The 2,215-nt window shown below is 37.4% G+C and overlaps 1 protein-coding gene across 1 annotated transcript; it reads right to left on the bottom strand.

Moving 5' to 3' along the window:
* Nucleotides 1-219: 219 nt before the first annotated feature.
* On the bottom strand, nt 220-1,790 carry LOC114181348 (xyloglucan endotransglucosylase/hydrolase protein A). The gene is made up of 4 exons (XM_028067773.2): nt 1,561-1,790; nt 1,377-1,477; nt 1,080-1,273; nt 220-879 (listed from the first exon to the last, which is right to left on the bottom strand). Exons 1-4 carry the CDS (start codon nt 1,745-1,747, stop codon nt 480-482), a joined length of 882 nt encoding a protein of 293 aa, XP_027923574.1. The 5' UTR covers nt 1,748-1,790; the 3' UTR covers nt 220-479.
* Between the last annotated feature and the right edge of the window lie 425 nt (nt 1,791-2,215).

A 2,215-nucleotide genomic window follows, 5' to 3' on the forward strand; every position in this document is an offset into this window, starting at 1 on the left:
GGAGCCACTTGTTCAATGTTTTTGTCTATGTTTCAGAATCACCCTTCTTCACCACCACTTCCACTTTTTATTTCCTCCCATTGACTACCCTTGTCGGTGTCTTTTCAATTTGGGACCGAATAACGAGGATAAGGATACAAACAAATGCATTCCAACTCATTCACCAGAGAAAGTACACAACAAAAATGACAAACCAAGAATAATAATAGCACCCCTATAAACCAGTATAACCCAGTAGTAACAGTGGTATATTGATTCAGAGTGAAACAGAATTACATTACATTACAGATACAAATTAAGGCACAGTGCCATATCTTTAGGTACATACACAGCCCAAACAGTAGAAGCAATAAATGATGATATGATTATCAACAATACAAGAAGCAATACCAAGCTCAAATGAAATCTGTATCAGCACTTAGGTGGGAACATTATGGATATTGAAAATAATGAGGGCCTTAAAGTATAGGTTAAAATGATTAAATGTCACGGTCTCTGGTGCACTCTGGAGGGACTTGAGGGTAGCGTTTACGATCGGTGCAGTAGTTGTAGATGGTGTATTTGTTGCGTACCCAAGCCAGTTTTTGCCACTGAGCAGCATCAAGATCACGAAACTCTGGTTGATCCCACCACCTCTTGCCTTGTGTGTCACAGAACTTGGCATTTACTGAGGCCTCACACCCATCAATGTGGAAGCCCTTGTAAGAGGCTATGAATGGGGCTTTCGACCAATCTGTTTTCTCCAAACCACCCCTTGTGGCCCAGTCATCTGCATTCCACAAACTGTTGTATATCTTCATTGGTTGATTGAACGGGAACTTCACTCCCAAGTCATTGCTGTTCTTGAACACCCTTATTGGATAGTCATCTACATAGAATCTGCACACCCCATTTGCCTCTCTTTTAGTAATAAAGATCACAAATAATGATTGTATATTCTCTTTGATATATCAGACAGAAAAGAAAAAAAAATCAGTGATCAAATTTAGGGCCAAAAATTGTTTACCCTTTATATCAAACATGTTGTGGGCACATGATAAAGGGAAGGTGAAATTGTTACTAATTCAGTGACTACTTACACAATCTGATACATGTTCCATAGCACTGAATATCTGTGGTATTGAGTTGTAGGGTCAAACCAGAGATAAACTCTCTGCTCTCTATCACCTTTGCCACCGGTGAACACATTTGTTTGTAAAATGTATGGTTGCCCAGTTCTGTTTCCCAAGAACTCAAAGTCTATTTCATCATGTTCTGCGTTTGTGGATGATAACTGAATAGTTCCAATCACAGAAAAAGGTTATTACTCAACAAAAACACTGGTGCAGAAACTCATAATCATAACAAAAAAGTAAACAAACTTTTTTTTTTCTTACATAGAAAGCAGTGACTGTGCCAGCAGAATCACCAGGAACCAATTTTATGTACATGCTGAAGTGACCAAACAAGTATGACCCTTTGGACTGGAAGCCAGTACCTGTTCAAAATTGCATGAGTATAATTAAACTATAATGAAAAATTTGATAACCAAGCTGCATTCACTGCATATCATATGCATACCAGTGTACTTATCGAGATGAAGCTGAATCTCAGAACCTCCATTGAGGTATTTGATGTGATCAAAGGCCCAAGTAGGCACATAGTTTCTGCCAAATGGCACATCAATTGGTGTTCTTGGGTTTGCAGCGAAAGAAGCAGAAGCTAGTAGTGATAACAGAATCAGACAAGTCCACAAAGAAGAACCCATTTTTCTTTGTGTTTCAACTTGTGCTGTGTGACATGTCCTTGTGCATTCCAAAGGGTATATATAGGCACCATTACCCTGCCTGCACCTATAACACGCTTATAGCTAACCTTCAATGCTATTTTCTCATCAATGACTTTTAACTGAATTATAATTAATAATGTTCATTCATTGTATTTGAGAACTGGCTTTTTGTGTTTCAATTTTCTTTGGCCTAAAAGTGTTTGAACAGTAGGACTAGAAGACAGAATTCTGATTAGCTTTTCTAGTGATTAGGTTGTTGACATGAAGCAAAGAGAATTTTTTTCTCATAAACGTAAAATCTCTCGGTTCATGAGAAAGTTAGGGTGAAATCTGTGAAATTATAAAAAGGTTCTATCACTGTTTTATTATGCTTCTAACACTTCTTTTCTTTTATGAGAGGGTGAAGTTATTTGTACATGTTAACTAACAAAATTTTAAGTAACTTTT

This window comes from Vigna unguiculata, chromosome 4, assembly GCF_037176805.1.
Source record: "Vigna unguiculata cultivar grain cowpea cultivar isolate G323 ecotype 2 chromosome 4, ASM3717680v1, whole genome shotgun sequence".
Classification (NCBI taxonomy): Eukaryota; Viridiplantae; Streptophyta; class Magnoliopsida; order Fabales; family Fabaceae; genus Vigna; species Vigna unguiculata.